General features: G+C 36.2%; 1 protein-coding gene across 1 annotated transcript in view; it reads right to left on the bottom strand.

The window, feature by feature from the left end:
* LOC106869139 (cilia- and flagella-associated protein 337) overlaps positions 1–17,500 on the bottom strand; it is an 86,121-nt gene that overhangs the window by 25,952 nt on the left and 42,669 nt on the right. The window contains exons 15-19 of the mRNA XM_089352563.1: positions 16,811–16,956; positions 7,273–7,443; positions 4,868–4,931; positions 3,543–3,721; positions 2,018–2,176 (exon numbers count right to left, since the gene is read on the bottom strand). Coding sequence (XP_089208689.1) covers positions 2,018–2,176; positions 3,543–3,721; positions 4,868–4,931; positions 7,273–7,443; positions 16,811–16,956 — 719 coding nt within the window. The remainder of the gene's footprint in view (positions 1–2,017; positions 2,177–3,542; positions 3,722–4,867; positions 4,932–7,272; positions 7,444–16,810; positions 16,957–17,500) is intronic.

Genomic DNA, 17,500 nt, shown 5'->3' with positions numbered 1-17,500 from the left:
TGTATATAAGATAGTATGGTGTATGTATCCAAAAGGATTCTTCAGGGCACAGTTGAGGAAGGGCGGAAGAAAGGCTGACAGAGAAAATCCTGGTTTGACAACATCCAAGGGATCTATTTCAAAACGGGGGCACCACATTTATGTTTTATGTAGTGTTTTTGGTACCGAAAGACTTTCAAACTTCGTATACTTATCTATTTTGTGTTATAGAACAGAAAAAATTTTTTGTATTCGAATTTATTTCATGTAAAAAATTGTCTTATTTCGATAATTTCTACTAATCACTGACGTCTTTTCAGTTGAAAACAGTTAGCGCTGTAACGGTGTATATCGTATTAATCCCCTAACCCTAACTCTAGAATCCGAACTCTAAAATTGTTACACACATAGATACGCACAGCGTAATTTATTATATAAACAATATATGCGTATAAATTACGATTAAACCGGATAAAATATGTCACAGGGAATAACATTTTTATGACCGCCCAGCAGTAACTCTATTCAGCTGAATAGACGTCAGTGATTGGTTGAAATTACAGAAATACGACAACTTTAACATGGAATAAGTTGCGATGTACGTTTTTTTGTTAAGAAGACTAAGAGTAAAAGATGTTTTATATGACACATTCTACCAGTGTCCCAAGTTTCAAAGTGTTTCGTTAGTGTTTCGTTGAAATAGATCCCATCCAAGGACTGCTTTTTTTTTATGTATATGAAATCTCTCCAGTGGCCAGACTAAACATTACCACGGACCGTATTTCTGACACTCCTGACATAGATGATCCTTCATTGGCCTTTAATAGGTTAAGTAAGCAAGCAAGCAAGCGTGTGAGTGTGTTTATGACAAGCAACTCTTAGTGCTGGTCACACCGTCAACGGCTAAACCGGCAACACTACCAAACCGGCTTAGTAAGGAGGGTGGTTTTCGTTGGATACTCCACTGGACGAAAAAACAAAGCCTGTCACAGGATGGATGAACTCAGTTGAGTCAACGGCCACACAATAGCTAGCTAGGAGTGACAGATCCCCAGTCTTTGTTTAGACATCTCTCTTAGAGAAGGAAAACTCCAATATGACACCTGCGGTTTCGTTTCCATCCAATGATGTAAGCTAGTTCTTTTGGGGAAAATGCATGCGTTTCTTAGAGAGTGGGATCGGTCTTGTACAAGGTCTAACCTAACTTTAAAAAGCTTCCGGCACAGGCATTGCTCGATTTTTAACATCGCTGTCTATGTGTTGCATACTATGGTTGACCGTAGCCGAAAAGGGCGAAATAATCAATAAAAATTTGCATGATGGAATGAAGGCTGTGTCACTGTGGGAGATAAGTTCTCTATGAAGCATCCATTGCTACAACATATTCGAAAAAGGGTAAAAAGCCACATGTATGCTGCTCGTGTTTCAGAGAACAATTAAGCGATGGAACTGCTCGAATTGAACCATGAACGCATGCAAATACACGCCTGAAACAGCTGTAAGCCTATAATAAATAAATGAATAAATAAATAAATAAATAGATAAATAAATAAATGTATATAATCCTATTTTATGTATTACTGTAAAAATATATCATCTTAACTGGATAATGTAACCACGGATTTACAAATTTGACTGGTGATGGATTCCGACTTCAGCTTTTGACTTTGGATTACCTGGAGTACAATACCGATCACAAGATTTTTTACCCAGGGTAATTTTATCTGCAGAGAACTTAAGAAGTATTTCGCTTGGGTTAATATCCCTCATAAACCCCTTGTTGTTTTGTTATATATATATATTAAAGTAATACAGCTTATGACTGGTCACAGGGTGACCAATGGTTTGGCATCCACATTGATTACACACACACACACACACACACACACACACAACTTCATATACATATTATTTGAAAGCCTATCGGTACCATCCAGGCTTTCTAAAACTAAATTATTTCGGTCCCGATTCATAATGTGTGTGTGTGTGTGTGTGTGTGTGTGTATGTGTATAAGTGTAATTAACTGTACAAACCTACCCGCAAAGCCTTGTTCTGTTCACACGTGAATGTCAAGTTTTTCTCCTTCACATACATAGCGTGGAGTGTTTCTTTACTCATGTAACCATTGTTCATAATTACATCTTTTGTATTTCCATTATTTACACTGTCCTGTCTCGTTTTAGCCGGAACTGAACTCTGGAATTAAAAACAAAGAACAAAGAAATAAACCATTTTCTTTTTTGAAGCTATTGAAGAATTGATAGCAACTATGATTTAATTAATTTTTTTTTAAGATGTTTGGTTGCTTTATTCAGCTTATCCATGCTTTCACCCTTTCAACCCCTCTCTCTCCCAACCGCTCTCTCTCTCTCTCTCTCTCTCTCTCTCTCTCTCTCTCTCTCTCTCGCTTTTCTTCATTTATATTTCCTTTGAAAGGTCAAAATTGATGAAATCTGAGCTGTTTTTCATAAACCGCAATCAGAAATTAAGATACTAAAAATAGAATAAATTGTGGAGTCGTACTTGGGAATTCGAATGAGAAAAATCAAATACATCAACATTGTCCACACACACAGAGAATTTGAAATATGTTAAAGATTTCAAATACACTTTTAGCTTTCGGTTTTGTGAGCCGAGGAGCAGTGGCGTTGCTGAGAAAAGACCCGAACAAGCGGGATTGTATTGACAACTTTAGGCCCATAACTTTATTGAATACAGAGTTCAAAATTTTGACCAAGGTGTTAGCTACGAGGTTGACGCTTGTCATAGGGGATCTGGTAAGGGAGACAGACATGTGCCATCCCGAAAAGATCCATCCACGACAACCTCCACCTCATGCGATACATCATTTAGAAAGTGGCTAAAGAACCTGGCACGAGTGGGGCTCTGATCGATCTAGACCAGTCTAAAGCTTTCGATAGGGTCGACAATCTATATCTGGCGGCGGTCCTCAGGACAGCTCGTTTCGGCCCTGTATTCAGTGGCTGGATCGCTACAATGCACAGCGACATCTGTTCAGTGGTCAGAATGAACGGTCACCTCTCAGAGCCGTTCAACATCATGCGCTCGGTTCGGCAGGGTTGTCCCTTCTCGTCTCTCTTGCATGTACTGGCACTCGAGCTACTACTACATAAACTGGATGCGTTGAGAGACATCCTGCGTGACCTGGGATGTGGGAGATGCATGTCGGATATGTCGACGACGTCACCGTAGTGGCGTGGGATCATAAATACATAGAAACGATCGACACCGCTCTCAGGGACTACAAGGCGACTTCAGGAGCGACGGTTAACCAGGAAAAATCAGTGGGCTTGCTGCTCGGCACCTTGAGAAACAAGTCCATGCCGTCCAACTGCGTCGTTGGGCGCTGGACGGAGGGACCGGTTAAATTGTTCAGTGTCTGGTTCGGTTCGGACCTCCAAATGGATAACAACTGGGACGAGGTAACGAGTAGGGTGACTACTCTCACCAAGAAATGGGCCGAGAGAAAGCTATCCCTGAAAGTTCGGGCAGAGGTGGCTGAAAAAGGAAAAGAAGAAAATAATAGCGAATACTTGCTTACCTGGTCATTTTCTGGGTGTCCAGGTAATGCCGTACTTGTTCTAATAGATTCTGATTGTTGAAGGTCAGCAAAAGGTGAAGAATGAAACGGCGGAAAATCAAAATCTTTGTTCTGAGAAGTCTGTGAAACTTCCAGGGAATGGTCGCTTGTTGTGTCTAAATCGTGTTTAGCTTCATCTTCTGCAAAAAAAAAAAAAGCAAAACAAATATAACAAACAGGAAGAGAAATGATGTTGGTAACGATGATAATAAATGAAGGTGAAAGTAATTATAACAATGATGGGGATGAAGACCAACGAAGCAATGATGATGATCATGGTGATGATGGCGGTGGTGGTGGTGGTGACTCAACTATGAGTCCACTGCATCTTATAGCGGAAACAGCTGTAAGCTAATGAAGTTCATAAGATAATCGTTTATTCCTTTGTCATCTCTTTTCTTATTACCTCTCTACACTCGGCTTACAGCTGTTTCTGCTATAAGATGTAGAGGACTCATAGTTGAGTGCCTGAGTAACACCTTATAGCTTCATCAGAGCCTCGAATATGAAGTGTAATTTATTTTACACACACACACACACACACACACACACACACACACACACACACACACACACACACACACACACACACACACATATATATATAAAGAATATTATTATTAAATATATAGCAATAATATCAATGGCTCGCAAGCTTAAAATAACCGTAGAGGTAAAATTAATTTAAATTTATAATTGCATTTATAGTTATAATGAAAGGTACAAAGAAAGTACCAGCATTGCTAGAAATAGAAGCTGAAATTACTCAAAACCACTTTTATCACTTATACACACCATATATATATATATATATATATATATATATATATATAAATTATTTAAAATTATAATACAGGGTATCAAGAGATACCACCACGCCGAAAAAACAGCAGTCAAATCCTGACTCCAAAACCACAATAAATGTCCGCAAGGCACGATTAGCGAAGACGAAGACCAAATAAACCAGTAAAATAATAAGATAATTTCAAATCCTGGATTTCTGGCTTTGCATAAATGCTCTGCCTTCATCAGTGAAATATATTATAATTTTAAATAATTATTACCTTTGATGGTTTTTATTCCCATGCTGACCACTTGATAAGATCAATATTTTAAATACCGATCTTATCCTTATTTATATAAATATATATATATATATATATATATATATATATATATATATATATATATATATATATATATATATATACATATACATACATATGATAAAATAACAGTCCTAAAACAAAAAGCAAACAAATATGGCCAAAAATATATTTTCTTACCATTAGTTTGTGATATATCTTTGTTACCCCATGTTTTAGGTGACTTTAAGTCCCAAGGGTGCTTCTGAAATTTTAATATAATTCGGTAATTTATTAGTTAAGTAGAAAATAGAAAAAAAAAATATTGTTTTCATAAATAAACGATTTTAAAGTTTATTGTCTTTACGTTTGTCTTTTTGAAGTTTAACGGAAGATAAAAATAAATTGGTACTAAAAGATAAACCCTGTACTATTCGGTGATAGATATGTTTTAAAATCTAACATTTGAATTCAATACTGGTTTCAACTTTTGGCACAAGGCCAGCAATATAGGGGAGGGATTAAGACGATTATATCGACCCCAGTAATCTATTGGTACTTATTATACCGACCCCGAAAGGATGAAAGGCAAAGTCGTCTTCGGCAGCATTTGAACTCACAACGTAAAGTCGGAAGAAATTCCACTACGCATTTTGTCCGGAGCAGTAACGATTCTGCCAACTCGCTGCCTTAAACAAATACTGTAAGGCGTTGGCATTTTTCGAATCTTTGTGGTTTTCGCCATTGCATGCCGAAATCTTAAAAAAAAAAGAATTTTTAATGTATCATATAGATGTAATTTTTGACGCTGAATCTTGACAAAGATCCTATTTTTCTGATGCTCAAACAATTCCATCAGCTTGTACAGAATACATTTGGATTAAATATTCATTTAATTTTCGACTTAATTAAATACAAATTCAGGTTTAACATTTTAGAAATGGATAAAAATAAGAAGTCAAAGTTAAAATTAAAAAGATGATTTAATTGGGAAGTCTAAAATAAAATCTCATATTGAATTTCATTTCGAATTTTGTTTTCAATTTATGTTAAATTAAACTAAAAATATGATTTTTTAAAAATATGCATCTTGAACCATCAATGTATAAGGATAGAGCAAATTCAACTTTTGGCGACTCAGACCAGTTAGTTGTAAGAACGAACTGTAGAGCAGCGGATCTCAAAACTGTCAAGAATCAGGCATCCCATAAAAAATATTAGTGTAAGTTCCTAAATCCTCTTTATTAACGTAAATATGAAATACAGTTTGCATCCGTATAATTCTTGTTTTTTCTTTGCTATGGTGCTGGACATGCTTAAAACTATCTTGATTTTATTCAACTTAGCGACTTGCAATTTTAGATCGTTACACCGCCCCCATTTCTCCAGGAGCCTGGTCCCTTCCCATGAGAAAAACTTCTGTGGTATATTATATAATTAAACTCTATGTGCAGTGGTATCATTGATATTTTCACTCGTATCCAAATTGCTATGCTGAATTCAATTTCGTTCAGGAGAGAAATTATTTTATAAACTAGCTTCTTCTTATCCAGGTGGACGCAAATTTCTCCCACTCAAATTTATTGTGATCAGGCCCGTGCATAGTTGGTAATAATGCTAGACCAAATGTGAAATATAGGTCTTATCTCGAGCTAAATATTAAATATTTGCTAAATACAGTTCTATGTATAGTTTACGGGTATATATATATATATATATATATATATATATATATATATATATATATATATATATACATATATATATATATATATATATATATATATATATATATATATATATATATATATATATATATATATATATATATATATATATATATATATATATATATATACACACACACTCATCATGCATACCTCGTGTGGATGATGGACTTGAATCCAGGTAAAAAAAGTCACAGGGGTTTTGTCCGGGGAGGGGGTGTTGTCCGGGGAGGGGGTGTTGTCCGGGGAGGGGGTGTTGTCCGAGGGGGGTTTGTCCTGATCCCATAAATTAATTGTAACTTTTTTTCCTGTGACTTTATTACCAGCCATCATTAATTAATTGTGACTTTTTTTTCCTAGCCAAAATTGTGACCTTATTACTATGTCTTTTTTTTTTTTTTGCTGTGACTTTATTACTGGTCGCCGATGTACTTAAAAACAACTGAACCGAATAAAAACAACTAGAACGATTTATAAAAGCAGTAATTATCTTTTTACCAAGGGGATCTTCTTTTGCCTCTAACCAGCCGAAGAAAGTTCACCCAAGTCATAAAACCATGACAATTGATTCACTCTGTATGGGCCTGGTTATAATTCAGGAACACGGATGGCCGAGTGAATAGGATGTCAGATCGCTATTGGAGAGGTAAGTAGTTCTTGTTTTCAGCTCCACTGCACTTTTCTGGTCAAACCCGTTGACCGTTAACAGCTGATATCATCACCTTGCTACGTAGGTACTTAAAAGTTTACTTCACAACAAACATACCTCGGCTATACAATAAACTGCATGTGGAAAAATGTCTTCTTTTTCGCCCTGACCAAAATGTAAAATTATCTAAATCAAACTGTAAATTTGAGGAAAATCGTGTGTATATTTACCTGGCCAAATGTTCCAATATAATCCCCGCAAATCGTCCATAATTTTGCCGTTTTATCGACAGAAGCACTTAAAATAAATATGCCTGCATCATGGTTAATATATTCCACACTTACAACAGTACCTTCATGACCTTTCCAGCTATGAAGTGTCCTGGGTGGCTCTGTAACCATCTGTAGATGAATAAGAAATTATTTCAGACTTGAGCGTGTTACACGTGTGTGTGCGTGTGTGTGTGTGTGTGTGCGTGTGTGTGTGTGTGTGTGCGTGCATGCAACCACGCACATACAAATCATTGGAAATTTGAGAATTAAAGAGTGCATTCTTTTTTAAAATACTAAAGCTCATCAACGTGCATCTCTAGTTGGCTAATTTAGCACTGCCATTCTATTCATGTCAACTCACTCCGTCCCCATGTACCAGAACTAAACTCTGTCGCCATTTTCTCTTGACAAGGTCTTTTTTTTTATAGTCGAAATATGGAAATATAATATCAAAGTGTAAACCAATGGACAGAGCCATTTGAAAGCTACGTAGCTTGACCTTAAACTAAACAACATAGACCCTCTGATGGGAGACGAACCACTGACCTCTCACCTAGTGGTCTGATGTCTTATCAAAATAACTGCATAAAGATCTCATCTCGCGGTCAATGAGTAAGCAAACCTACAACTCATCAGTGACAATAATTTCGTGTTTACTTAGGCCTCAGATTTGTAGGAAAGAGGTAATATCATGCAGCGATGTTTATGCATTGGCCAAAATTATTATTGAATTACAAACACTTAAATCTAAAAGTATTGATTGTTTTCTAAGTTCGTTATTGTTTTGCTGTATAAGCGTAACGCTTCACGTATATAAAGTGATAATCGTTTCTGTTCTGTCTGTTTGTCTGTCTTTCTCTCTATCTCACTCTTCCCCACTCTCTCTAGGTATCACTTTAACTTGTATTGAAACCGACACAAAATTACAGATTCAACACGCAGTTTATGAAGCCAATTTCACGCCGGAAAAAAACCCCCCAAAAAACTAGAAGTGTGTTTTCCAAATTAGGTTCCGTGGGAAAAAGGAAAAAAACTGTCGGATTACGAGAGATGAAGTATCTGTTAATACGATCTAATAAAAATTATTGAAAAAAAAAAATATATAAAGGCAATTTCTAATTTCAAAATTTCTTTTATTACATATATAACACGTATGTGATGGACCTTCCCCTCGAACGACCTGCACAAATGATTTTCTTATAGTGATCAAATCTTCGTGCTGTACATAAGCTCACTCCCACCATCAAATCGATGTTGTTTGAACTGCTGCACGGTGTACCACAGGTCAAGTGTCGAAGTAATCGCAGAGCAGCGTAAGACAAAGAAGACAGCGCACCACCCGGTCAAGGAATCGTAACTAGGCTGCGTTGTAACAGCCAAGCACCCTTACAGGCATCACTTGACACTTTGCTAAGACGAGCCGCCAACGATGACAAGAACTTCGCTGTTAGCAGGCCAGTCCCTCCAAACTTCTCAAATGCCACGGGATGAAAGAAATGATTCACTGACAAATCCCGATACTAAGAGATTTTGTTCCGTTTGGCTAGGGAAGTAGTGACCCTCCCATTTACTGCAGCATCCACAATGTGGAAGGGGACAAAGGAGTCACAGACTGTAGCGTCCCAGATGAGATACTTACCTCTTACTCAGGGACAAAGGGTAAGACCATGTGGTCTCTTCCCATCGCTTCTGAATAACCCCCGCCTGCTCCAGAAGTGAGGGGATATCAACCCGAGCAAGAGCGCGCTTAATTAAGATGCAAAATAATTAATTGTTTCAGAGATAAAATGTATTCATATAAGATAAATATCTTATATGAATAAATTTGATCTCTGAAGCAATTTCTATTCCTTTTAATGTTGTTCACAAAATATAAATATGGGAATATGGGTTCCGTGATTTTTTCGAAAATTGTAAAAGGGTTCTTCTACATGTTTGGAAACCAACGCACTAAAACATAAAAAAAAAACTTTGAAACCAATTTGTCGCCAAAAAGCGAGGAACAGAAGGGACTTAACTCTCATCAAGGGAGGTAATTCCCTTGATGTAAAATACGGGGTCATAGTTACGATGTGATAATGTAGTTTGAGATTCTTTGTTTATTGCTATTACATTTGCATCTAGGATTTTATGGGAGGTCTACGTCTCACTTTTAACTGGCTAGTTGTTCGGTTTCTGTCATAAAAAAAAAAAAGAATTCCATACCTTTTTAATCACACAAGTTCGTTTATGATTTCATGAATGAATACTATTGATTTGTATTGTAAGCTAAACGTTAATTCGGAAAACCCACTTTCCTACCAATTTGAAGTTAATAATGAATAATATCAATCAGGTTAATGTCACAGATATTTTTTTTTATGTTTTGCACTGACAATGAGTATGTTATAGACTAAAAACAAAATATAATTCTTTTAATTAAAAAAAATAAATAAATTCATCCACATAATCGTAACCTATACTTTCAAAAACGTTTCTGTCAAATTTCATAGAAAAAAACCCCAGAAATGCATTGTTGAGAAATGCGGAAACAAAGCCAGTAGGCAGGAGACTCAACTGTAGTTATGTCAGCTAGTGTTAGTTGTGAAGATTGTGTATATTATTAGATACACTAAGTACTACTGTCGGGTTTGCAGTAACCCATCCGATTAATGAATGAATGTTTTTTGATGTCAAAGGGGAAGCACAGACTAACATTTCATGCAGATCCCTTCAGTGAAGAATATATATATGCTTATCTTTTTGAATTTCTCAGTTGATTCCTTTCAACACAGACCATCATTTTTCAACACACACCATCACTAACTTACAATGACTATCTGTTATTAATTATCCCACTAAATTCCTTACAAATGACAGTGTTTTGACAAAGCATAGTGTGATCTTTGTTCACGAAAAATAGATAAAGGACAATTATATAGACAAGTATTATGTTACAAGTAAAACTGTCTAGACTCCAATTGTCTGTTTTGGAATTGTTTCTATGGCTGTATGTCCTTCCTAATGCCAAACACTTTACAGAGTGCGTTGGGGTGCTTTTTACATGCCACTAGCACAGGTACATTTATGTTACACTAGCATGAGTGCATTTTATGTGGTACCGGCACGAGTTCATTTTACATGTCACTGGCACCTGCAAATGACATGCTTGTGTGGATAGCCACAATTTTACTTTGCCTGACGTGTCTTCTCAAGAAATGAAAATAAAATGGAATAGTTATACTCATTATAACTAACCCAATATACTACAAGCCCTCATTGTATGAGGCTGTGGAGAGTTGATTAGCAGTTTTAATGCAGGTCTTGTTGGAGATTTTCATACTATGTACTCAATGCAAACAAATAGCAGAGAAAACATTTTGTGGGATTTTTGGAACAGAAACAGGGAACCAAGAGTTTAGATGTCAAAGATCCTTAGCAGTGATTAACAGAAGAAGAAATCATAAAATGAAATCCATGGGTTTCTCAGATGGCTTGACAGATGTAACAATCAGTTTCTGTTACATGATGTTCCAATATGAGATCCTAACATTTTTTTATGGAACAATAGGGTCTGATTGAGGGAGATTTCACTGCTAAACTTAAATGAGTAGGATAATTGAGGAGCAGTGAAATATCTTTCACAGTTTACCATACCACTGTAAACAAAGATAAACATACTATATGATCTAATTAGTGTTGGTGATGAATGTAGTAACAGTATAGTTGCTAGAGTAATGAAAGTAGACTGTATGGAAAATAGTCAAGGATTGGCTATTGTTGTTTAGTTCTAGGTCAGCCCTCTTTGAGGTGATCAATCAAAAGTATTGTAGTTGTGACCAGTCTGTTTGATTTGTGGTTACCAGAAAGGCCAAAAAATAAAGGGCAAAAAGCCATAATCCCACCACAAGAAAAATGCAAATGGAGGCAAAACCTCAAACAGAACTCAAAGTTGTCACCCATCAGCACATGCACTGGAACAATGCCAAGAACAATAAAAACAGCAAACCCTCAGCCATCATCACAGCAACCAAACCAACCACATTACCTCCTACAACAACAACAACAACAACATGAAGACACTCAGGCACAACAAAACCATCGAAAGAAAAAAAAAAACAATAGCAACAAAATCAATGAACACAATGAAACAGTGTAAACAAAATCAATACTTGTAAGAAAGAAAACATTATAAAGACAAAATAGCAATAACTCCATCCACAAAACACCTAAATACATATTAAGTGACATATATCATATTCTCTTGGACGATTTCTCAAGGAGTTTTGAAATTTTTAGAAAAACTGGAAGGTGGGCCCAGAATGCTGTAGCTATTGATGTATAGACAGATAGAGGCTGCACCAGCTGCAGAATTTCTTGGTTTGTGACCTGAGGTGATCTCTGTTTATAAGACACATTTTTCAACCATTCATCTCTTTGACGAAATTGCAGTCATGAGTTGAGAAGAGACCAAACCTGGGTACCTGGTACCGGAATGTAAGGAGGCACTCACCACACTCTATGAATCAGGCAATGTAGCCAGTGAAAGTTCGATGTTAGCCTGCATCAACTTTTATTATATTCTACTTGAAAAGGAAAGTGGAGGTGGAGGTGGAAGAGATTTTTCCCCAGTGAATTTTGCCAAAAGGTGGATGACTGTGGCAAAAATACTCAGGGTGAATGGACTTACTCTAAGCATGTGCTTGTAGATAGCAGAACAACAGTTAGACAGGGGCTTATACTGTTGGTGGTCAGAGTGATCCTGGATATGTGGGGTTCTATGAGTGGCTCAAGCTGGAGGTTTTCCTGTATCAAGAAGGCTGCATCATAGATGTGTTCTGATATATTGTATACAATGTATATTTTTTATCTCATTTCCTCCTCTTATCTCTATCTTTCCCTCATTTTTTTAATGTAAAACTCCATACAAATTGTAAACTGTCCTTGTAATGCCTCTTTCATCTGATGCCCCAGTAGCAAATAAAAGACATCATCATCATTATCATCATTATCATTATCATCATTATCATTATCATTATGTTCAGTAAAGATAATTGCAGCATCTTTAGTTGTAATAGAGTGGTGGTTGTGTGAAGTTTAAATACATAGGAAGCACAATTATCTATCTATCTCTATATATATATATGCACACACACAAACACACATGCACACACACACACACACACACACACACATATGTATACATTCTTTCATATACATATATATTTGTGTGTGTATATGTGTGTGTGTATGTATGTGTATATATATGTATGTGTATACATATATATACACACATACATACACACACATATATATATATACATAAATAAATACATACATACATACACACACGCACATACATACATATATTTAAACACACCCACACATACACACACACACACATACATGCACACAACATACACATATTGAAATATATAAAGCATGCACTCACGTAGATTTAAAATCCATTAAAATTTTAGAGAACACTTTAATATTTCCTATTCTGTAGTTGTTTTTGTTGTTGATAATCATCTTGTTAAAAAAAAAAACATCTGCAATTGCTATCAGTTGTTTGTTGTACAAAATTACTTGCATTTTGTACTTATCTGTAGCACAACTGGCCTGATAACAGGATGTGTTTCCTGTATATTTAGCATTGCTTTTAGTGTTAATATATTCTGCATTTCTTTATGTTGAATGTCATATGCTGAGGGGTTATCTCCTGTTGATTTCTCTGTATAATGCTGTTTTAATTTCTGCTGGAAGCTGTTTCTTCATTTAACCCCATTGTGAACATATTTCTAATGAAATACACTACCATGCATTTTAATTAAAATTGAAAATAATCAAGAATTGGAAGAATTCAGTAAAAATAACTAAATTTTGCCATTATTAATTAAAACTGATTTTTAGAACATAACTTAATGAAGTGTTCTTACATAAGATTATGACGAAAAGCTTTAATTTAACCCTTTGGCATTAAGATTACATTATTAAATGTAATGCTTACTTATTCCCTTCATTTCAAATTAATCATACATTATCTTGTAGCTTTGAGATATTGGTGATGTGACTATTTATTTTTAGAATAATATTATAGAGCAGGTGTGAAATGCTGGATCTGGTCAGTTTGAACATAAAAGAGATAAAATATTTGGACTGGATACGGTCAGTTTAACATTCAGATTTTTTTGTCAAATATAATGCTTTTTTATTCACATTGTTTTAAATTAATCATGCATTCTCTCAAGGCTTCAAGATTTTGATGATGTGCTCGTATATTTTTAGAATGGCATTGTGAAGTAAATTATGAGAGAGGACAGACATGGCCAGTTTGAACATAAAAATATAGAATATATCTGCTGGATATGGCTGGTTTAAATGCTAAAAGGTTAAATGGTAAATGGTTAAATATGAAGATTTTTAAATGACTGGTTTTGTACGATCTTCTCACACTATACCACATCACTTGTGGATGTTAGCCCCCAACTCAAGAGCATAGTATGTCCATAGGAGTTTTCTTGGCTATAGTCTTAGACCAGGCTGCACAGTTTTCTGGCCTATGTGCAGAATGATTTTATGAGACACCACTCGAGTGGGTGGCTCTTGGCCCACAATGAGGTCATCTGTCCTTTAACAGATTTTTATTTAAGTCTTGTAGGGTGTCCACACCTTCCTCACCTGATAAAGCAAGGTGGAGAGCCAGTTTAGTCACTGACCACCCAACCATGAAACAAGTAGTACTGGGTTACATGGTACCAGTATCAGGATTTTCCTGATCTGACCTACAATCAAAAGCAATCTCAGGTGTGTTGATATGAAGTGGGTTGAAAATAATATACGTCTTTATTAGGATCAGATTGAGGCTAACTTATAGTCTAGGCACAGCACAACAATGATGCCTCCAGACACTTCTGTTATTTAACTGACAAAATCTTAAAAAATAAGTGCTGTATGTGAAATACTATATTAAAAATTCAGTTTTCTGGAATATTTCATCAGTCAGACTCATAAGCATATTAAAACTGATCTGCTTTTTAAAATTAATTAAGTAAGCAAATTATTTACTTATAATTAGGACAACAGGAAAGTGTAAATTTTCAACACATTCTTTAATAAAAAAAATATTAAAAAGCTGTTATTATTTACAATTTACACCCATGGAAAAAACTTTGTGGTGCCTCTTTTCCTTGGTACCTTTGCAAGTGCTTATATTATTTTCTACTCTAAGCACAAGGCCTGAAATTTTTGGGGAGAGGGCCCCAGTCTGCAACTGGTACTTAATTTATTGAACCCAAAAGGATGAAAGGCAAAGTTGACCTTGGCGGAATTTGAACTCAGAATGTAAAGACAGATAAAATACCACTAAGCATTTCGTCTGGCATGCCAACGTTTGCATGTGCTTATATTGTTTAAGGGTTAATCCAGAACTATTCTTTGCGCCTCACTCTGAAGAAGCTTAATATATTAAATAGGTCATGGAGACAGTTTTGGTGAAACAATACAAACTATTGACCCTCTTATCTGTCAGTAGTGACATGGCATCAACTCATAAAGTCCAAGCCCTTTTATAGAGCTGGTTTTGTTTATTGCTGCTGTCAAGCTCTAAGTTATTCCTGACTGAGTACATTTATGATCAAAAGCATTCCAGCAATGCCCGTCCTATCTTTTCTTTTTCAGGCATTGTGTACCTTGGATTACATCATCAAATGTGTCCATTTTAAGGTATATCTAACAGTCTTTCATTACCCATTAAATCCCTTTGTAGTAAAAGATGAGACATAAGGCTTTTCAACTCTAACAAAGGCTACTTGTTCACGAAGTTATGTATTCTGAACAAAGCTATTGAGCAATAAGAAGAATACAGTAAGACAACTGTAAAGTAGGAGGAACTTAGTTGTCCTGTTATGAGCAATCTCTCCTGTGTTGGTGGTGTAGCATTGGATTTGATCCCGTGTTTTGCCACATATGAATCTCAAACCACAATTCAATCACGGTTTGATTATGTGCGCAAATGAGAGATTTTATCCGATGAACACCTGTTGTTCATGTGATAGTTCGGTTGCCCATCTAGAACTTTCTGTGAACAAAGCCTATAAATACAGTCAATAAAGCTGCCAATTTCACAGTGTCTCAGACGTCAGAGCCATGTGATGTTCTCCACTCTCACCAATTTCTGAGTGCCTTGGGTCAAGTTTCAATTACATCCTCTTTATAGCTGTTGTCACAGCTGCATGTTCAATCGAGGAAAATTGAAGAAGAAAACATGACATAACACCTGATTATTTACTTGATATGTAAAAACCCATCCCCATTGTTAAATTTCAAACAAACACTTTCCTTGCATGTCATATTACAGTTTCATCTTACTGCTTCCATTAATTGTATTGCATGAACACCTTTCCTACTGATGTTACAAAATAACTTATGTTCCAACATTAGAACACCACTCCTTTGTTACAGTGGTATGATAAAATGCACCTGACATTGCTAAGTGGTTGGTGATATAAATGACATCCAACTGTAAAACAAAAATGTCAAAACAAAAAAAAAAACCTATGGTATATGCACCAATAACAAGGATGGTCAGTTTTCTCTGATGTTGTGCATGCCAGATGATAAAAGACTCTGCTGAGTAGCTTGTCACAGTAGGACATAGTAGGTCCTCCTCAACACGGAAAAACCAACTGAAAAACGATGACGACAATGTTGAGGATGATAATGAGTAGTCATAGTCGGAGGAAGAGGAGGAGGATATTGCTTTAAAGAGGATCTAGCTGCTATTTCTAAAAGGCTGAGCAATTACATTAAGTTGCCCTCAATGCTTGATAATGTTTGGTGATATGCTGGAAGTTGTGTTATAGTGGGCATGGTAATAACAGAGATCTGTCATGGGCAAACTGTGGCCCATGGAACTTGCCTGTGGAGAAATTACCTTGAGTCTTTTTTTTTATTTTTAACAGTGCAGATCGCCATGATGAGAAAAGGTTGCCAATGCCTGGTATAGAGGCCAGACAGTGATGATGTAATGACATTACTGATGTTAAGATTAGGGTTAGAGCGGTGGCAGTGATTGGAATAAAGTTATGGTTGTGTCTTCTACTATAGTCTTGGGCCAACCAAAGCCTTGTGAGTGGATTTGGCAGACAGAAATTGAAAGAAACTTGTAATATACACACACACACATGCGTGTGTGTCACATGTATCTGTATCTTTGTGTCAGTATTTGTCCCCCACCACTGCTTGTTTGGTTGTTTGGAATTAGTGGCGGTGTGGATGTCAGGAATAGTTGCAGCTGATATTTGTGTTAAAAATGTTATTGAGATTTAAGTATGAATTTGGTGACATGACAAAAAGTGGCAGTATTGGTGGTGAAGGTGGGTAATGATAGTGATAGTAGTGGAGGTAGGTACAGATGGTATGTAGTAGTGGTGGTGGCCATGGTGATGGTAGTGGTGGTAATGGTAATCAAAGAATAACAACACCTACACAACATGTGTTGTGGGGCTTTACTCACATGTTGGCTTCTAGTCATGCAATAATCTTGTATGTCGAAAACCTTGATGAAGCCTGAAGAGTCAGCTGTCACTAGAATTTGATCATCTGTACTGGTGCACATTCCAACCACTGAGTCACCAATATTTTCAGCCATTAAACATCTGCCTGACAAGGAGAGATAATTTTATAAATATTTATATATATATATATACTCTTTTACTCTTTTACTTGTTTCAGTCATTTGATTGCGGCCATGCTGGAGCACCGCCTTTAGTCGAGCAAATTGACCCCAGAACTTATTCTTTGGAAGCCTAGTACTTATTCTATCGGTCTTTTTTTGCTGAACCGCTAAGTTACGGGGACGTAAACACACCAGCATCGGTTGTCAAGCGAAGTTGGGGGGGACAAACACAGACACACAAACATATACACGCACATACATATACATATATATATATATATATATACGACAGGCTTCTTTCAGTTTCTGTCTACCAAATCCACTCACAAGGCTTTGGTCGGCCCGAGGCTATAGTAGAAGACACTTGCCCAAGGTGCCACGCAGTGGGACTGAACCCAGAACCATGTGGTTGGTAAGCAAGCTACTTACCACACAGCCACTCCCGCGCCTATCACAGCCACTCCCACGCCTTATATATATATATATATATATATATATATATATATATATATATATATATATATATAT

This window comes from Octopus bimaculoides, chromosome 5 (assembly GCF_046866305.1).
Source record: "Octopus bimaculoides isolate indiv1 chromosome 5, ASM4686630v1, whole genome shotgun sequence".
NCBI lineage: Eukaryota > Metazoa > Mollusca > Cephalopoda > Octopoda > Octopodidae > Octopus > Octopus bimaculoides.
The sequence above is the reverse complement of the archived record's forward strand: the minus strand, read 5'-3'. Positions and strand labels throughout refer to the sequence as shown.